This window comes from Oratosquilla oratoria, chromosome 1 (assembly GCF_046742065.1).
Source record: "Oratosquilla oratoria isolate Oo_2021 chromosome 1, ASM4674206v1, whole genome shotgun sequence".
NCBI classification, from domain to species: Eukaryota; Metazoa; Arthropoda; class Malacostraca; order Stomatopoda; family Squillidae; genus Oratosquilla; species Oratosquilla oratoria.
In genome coordinates this window covers 62,962,718-62,967,717 of record NC_134777.1, presented here as the reverse complement: position 1 = coordinate 62,967,717, position 5,000 = coordinate 62,962,718, and the positions used below count along the sequence as shown (strand labels likewise).

The window sequence follows — 5,000 nt, the reverse complement described above, 5'->3', positions numbered from 1 at the left end:
TCTGAATACTCTTGATACCAGACGATTTTATTCAGGCGAGGGGGCTTCCAGCTAGATTCGAGCCTTGATCACTAAAAGAGGGAGAGGTGGGAAGTGGATATACGGCTGCAGAAGAAAGGATGAATTATTAAAGAAAATGAAAAGGTGGAGGAAAGGAAAGAGATCCGGACCGAAGGAGCGGGAACGAGGTGGAGGAGATGTGTAGAAGGGATCTATACAATTCGTACGTATCATTCATCATAAACACACGGGAAAGGATAAAACGAGAGATAAAGGGCTCGGGGGAGTGAGGGGGAGTGGGTGGAAGGAAAGAGGAAGCAATAGTAGATAGAAGAAATCGAGGTTGAATTCAAAGGAGCCATGGGAACTTAGGGGAGGGGAAAGAGGAAAGGGGCAGGGAAAGAGAGAGGAAAGAACGGGGAGGAGGTGGTGTGTGAATGAATGGAAGCGAGAGGAGGACGAGGAGCGATGACGGGAGTCGAGATAGGAAAAGGAGGTGGGAAGTGGACTGGGAATGGGGTAGAGAAGCGGGAAGGTGAGTAGAGGAAGCAGACGAAGAAAAACAATGGAAAAGGATCAGAAGTGAGGAGAAATAATTAAGATTTCTTTTTTTAAACCCGAGGGGTAAGGAGCCTTTAGAGACACTCTCAACCAAGGGTAGTCGACACACCTTCACCCGAGGGTCCGTCCCTCACCTGAACAAAACCGTCAAGTGCTCAAAAAAGAGAGAGAGAGAGAGAGAGAGAGCTTAGCTACAACCCAGGCAGTCACCTTTGCCCTCAGCGCTCGGACCTCCAGGGCAAGAATTCATCGGTTTGTTTTGTGGTTTGATCTGCGTCTCAGGAAGCACCATCCAAACCGAACCTCTCCTCGAAATATTCAGAAAAAGGAAGAAAAAAGAAACAGATTACTGTATCCGGTCATACGTTCAAAGCCTTGTTCTAATATATACTTTATATATATATACATATATATATATATATATATATATATATATATATATACATTTTGTTAATAATCTTTACATAAACTAGTTGTCATCCTGGAGCTATGACGCTTTTTCTCTGTTAGCATTTTGTGGAAAGATCCAGGCTTTTTTTTTTTTTTTTTTTTTTTAAGGGGGGGACGAGTTTTTCTCTGGCCGGTTGTGGAATGAAAAAAGTCACATTGTTAAACAAAAAATCCAGGGCCGTAAGCTCCACTCCATGACAACGATTGCCCGTATGCTAGGAAGGATTGAGGTCGATGTTTTATACAAATTCTGGGGCCCCAGACAGTTCAGCGTTTAACATTACGGGCATAAGACTTTTGAAAGCCCGTGTTTTACTCATTCTCTGATGTATATGTTACGTTACACAGTGGAGAGGGTTCGAAGGGCGTCTAGCACGAGATCTTCATGTAGTTGCAGTTGTTGTCATGGATGGCCGTGACGGCGTCCGTGATGTTGTACGTGGCGACAGTGACGTGGTCGTAGCAGCTTGCCTCGAGGTTCGTCCTCAGGAGGATCTTGTCTATCGACCAGAACCAGAAGTTCCCGCAGGAGCGGCACTTGAGTTCTGAGAGGAAGACAAAGAAATGTTATCAACCCTTTTGATGTCCAGCGTACACACGCATATAGAGCAAGCAGAACTCCAACGTCTTCAAACCAACTCTCAAGATATCTTCTATTGTCACGGATCCTCCCAAGGTACAGTCTATTGTTCCTAGTGAGCCGAGGCTCAGACTTTCCAGCCAACTTCCAGAACCAGAACAATAGAACCCGCCAGTGTTTCGGGAAACACCCAGGACACCTGCGCCGAAGGGACCTCGCGCTTTCCCGACAGCAATTGAAAGCGGCGCGGGTCCAAGGATCTCGCGATTCTCGACTACAATGGAAACGGCGACTGTCCGGCACTTTTTTTCTTCTTTTTTTTTTTTTTTTTTTTTTTTTCTTTTTTTTTTTTTTTTTTTTTTTTACCGATCAGCATATGGCACCACTATAAACTGTACATTTGTATATAAAATATGGCAACCCCTCGAGGCTACTCCAGAGGTTGCATTGTATGTAGAAACTAGAACGAATACTAAGATCAGTAAAGACACCGCTCTGCCTTTGATTCTCCAACACTCAGACTTGTCTCTCTTAATAATGTAGATAGAACTACACATCAACAGAAATTTAGATTTTTTTAAGGGTACAGTCTCAAAGTACTCTTTCGGGAATATCGAGTTCATTGGCCAGACCCAGAAACTCCCGTAGGAGGAACAATTGAGTTATAGGAAGTCAGTACCATCAAACCTTTGAAGTCAACCTACTGAGAACGAAACGTTTCGTTATAATCAGACAAAATCGCCTGGAGTGAACCGGATGAAAAATGGTTCTTCGAGTTAGTCTTAGGACCCCTCAGTTCTTTGACACCCCAATGAAACCGTCAGGCGTTTGTCAGAATCTATCAATCTATATACCACGGGAATTTTCCCCTTATAAGGGAGGTAGCCAAGTCAAAATACACGTATCCACTCCCACCCATTCCACTCCAACCCATTCCACTCTCATCCACCACCCTTTCCTTTTTCACGACTTAGCTCCTCGTGGATGGAGAGTCATCCCTTTATCCCACCCACTGTCCTGGGTCAGAAGCAATACAGCAAGACACAGTACATCTACAACAAAGCCGCTTCAATTAATCGGCGACCCCCATGTTACTACTATATCTAATGAGCTGAGGACATCATAGTCCCTTCGCTATTGAGGATACACAATGGGAGATGAGTAAAATCGCTTGATGGCAGTCAAAATAAGAAAATAAAAACATTACCCGGTACGGAAGGAGTGAAAACGACCAAGTTTGTGTCCGTAGCCGTTTATGAAACTGTTTTTGGCCTGTTTCCAAACAATCCAGAAACAGTCACTAGACATTCCTGAAACACGTGCGAAACAGGGCAATGTCGTCTTCATGTTTACCAACTTGGGACCCGCGGTGTAAATGGATTGGTACCACTGTATGCATAAAGTTGGCACTCTTATTGTGGGCGTCCAAACGAACTCCAAAAGAGTGTAAAACCGATTTCATGATTTGAAAAACGGAATGGAATTAAAGTGGTTATTATCACTGCAAGCAAAAAAAAAAAGTCCCTCTCTGTCATCGTGTTCACAACGAACCCCAGTGACTATGAAATTGGCCCTATATATATTCCAAAAGATAAGCAGCCTCTCTGTCTTTATACCCGTTCTTACAAAACCTAATGACTGTGAAACCGTCCTTTACTCCAAGGGGTTAACACTTCTCTGTCTTCGTATTCGTTCAAACAAGTCCTAATGACAATGAAAACGGCCTGGACTCCAAAAGCTAAACACCTCTGTGTTCGTATTTGTCTAAACGAGCCCTAATGGCTATGAAAACGGCCTGGACTCCAAAAGTTAAACACCTCTGTGTTCGTATTTGTCCAAACGAGCCCTAATGGCTATGAAAACGGCCTGTCCTCCAAAGGATTAACACTTCTCTGCCTTTGTATTCGTTCATATGAACCCCACTGACTATGAAAACAACCCTATGGAGAAAGAAAACGTACTAACCTCTGTGTTCGTATTTGTCCAAACGAGCCCTAATGGCTATGAAAACGGCCTGTACTCCAAAGGATTAACACTTCTCTGCCTTTGTATTCGTTCATATGAACCCCACTGACTATGAAAATAACCCTATGGAGAAAGGAAACGTACTCGAGGTCCATTGGAGTCGCACGTTGTTCTCCACCAGTGTCCTGAAAGGACAGACGGGGATGTACTCGAAGTGGAGAAAGTCCATCGAGATCTGCATGTTGATGGCCTCATTCAGGTGGGTCGTATCTGGGAAAAATATATATACTGAATAGAGGGTTGATTAAATTACCACCTAACGCTCATGTCTTTATTTCTACTTGCTTGTCTGTTCATTTATCTATTTCCTTATCTACTTGATTGCTCATCTGTTAACGTATTATTGATCCTGTTGTTTATGCACATGTGCGTTTATTTACTTATTTGTCTGTTATTTGGTAATTTATTAATTTGCCAATATATTTTTCGACTTTATTGTCACCATCTCGGCCTAATATGGCAGCAGACAGCCCTGACTAACTGCCATTATATGATTTAATTTAGCAGAGTGAGCCATCGAAAGGAGAAACTCCATTTTTGGTGGGTGGGAGTCTGGAACCCCGACTGAACTAGTGATCTGGTTGGAAATTTTGGACAGAATGGAATACTTTTACACTTAGTAACCAGAGCCAGGAATCCAATTAAGACTATAGGAGACCAACAGAATCACATAAACAGACCTGAAAAACCCATCTTCAGACTGCTCCGAGAAGGAGGCTAATAAGGCACGGACTTATGAAACTCTGTCCGAGATCGAGAATCAAACTGAGGTCCACTGGACTTACTGATCAGGATGCTGTGCTCGTGGACGTCGTAGGTGCAATCGAGGGTAAGATCGACGCATTCAAGGTGGATCGAGTTGAAGTCGAAAGAGGCGTCCTCAAGGTGCTTCTGGCAGACAGACACTGACCTGTAGGAAGACCGAGAAGATTTAAGAATGTTTTCTGTGAGTGCGTGTGTACATGATATGTGTGCTTGAATCATAAATCACAACTGTAATGTCACGTCTGTTAGCTATTTGACTTCTTCAACCGAGTTTCAAACTTGGACCCTCTGAACTACGAGATTCTGTTCTTGCCAACTTGACTTCCAGTTTAAGAGGGGGTTTACACGGTTCGACAGACACATGTGTGAACGTGTGGACGGGGTATTTGGGGTTTAACCAACGTGTTCGACAACCAAATACCCCGTTCACACGTTCACACATCACTTTAAACACGTGTCTGTCGAACCGCGTTCGACGAACCGTTAGACCGTATAAAAACCCCTATAATGCACACACCCCATTGCCACCACGTCTTTGGGAAGTAGACTCTCCCTCGACTGAGGATAACTTACACCTTCTCGATGGCGGTGAGACCATGAAAGAAGAAGGGCTGGATGT

At 43.8% G+C, this 5,000-nt stretch overlaps 1 protein-coding gene across 1 annotated transcript in view; it reads right to left on the bottom strand.

Annotated features, from left to right (window-relative positions):
- Positions 1-1,380: 1,380 nt before the first annotated feature.
- The window catches only part of LOC143028321 (uncharacterized), an 11,830-nt gene continuing 8,210 nt past the window's right edge, over positions 1,381-5,000 (bottom strand). Inside the window, exons 6-10 of the mRNA XM_076190249.1 lie at positions 4,955-5,000; positions 4,402-4,526; positions 3,701-3,826; positions 1,647-1,865; positions 1,381-1,556 (exon numbers count right to left, since the gene is read on the bottom strand). The exon at positions 4,955-5,000 is cut by the window's right edge and continues 76 nt beyond it. Coding sequence (XP_076046364.1) covers positions 1,381-1,556; positions 1,647-1,865; positions 3,701-3,826; positions 4,402-4,526; positions 4,955-5,000 — 692 coding nt within the window. The remainder of the gene's footprint in view (positions 1,557-1,646; positions 1,866-3,700; positions 3,827-4,401; positions 4,527-4,954) is intronic.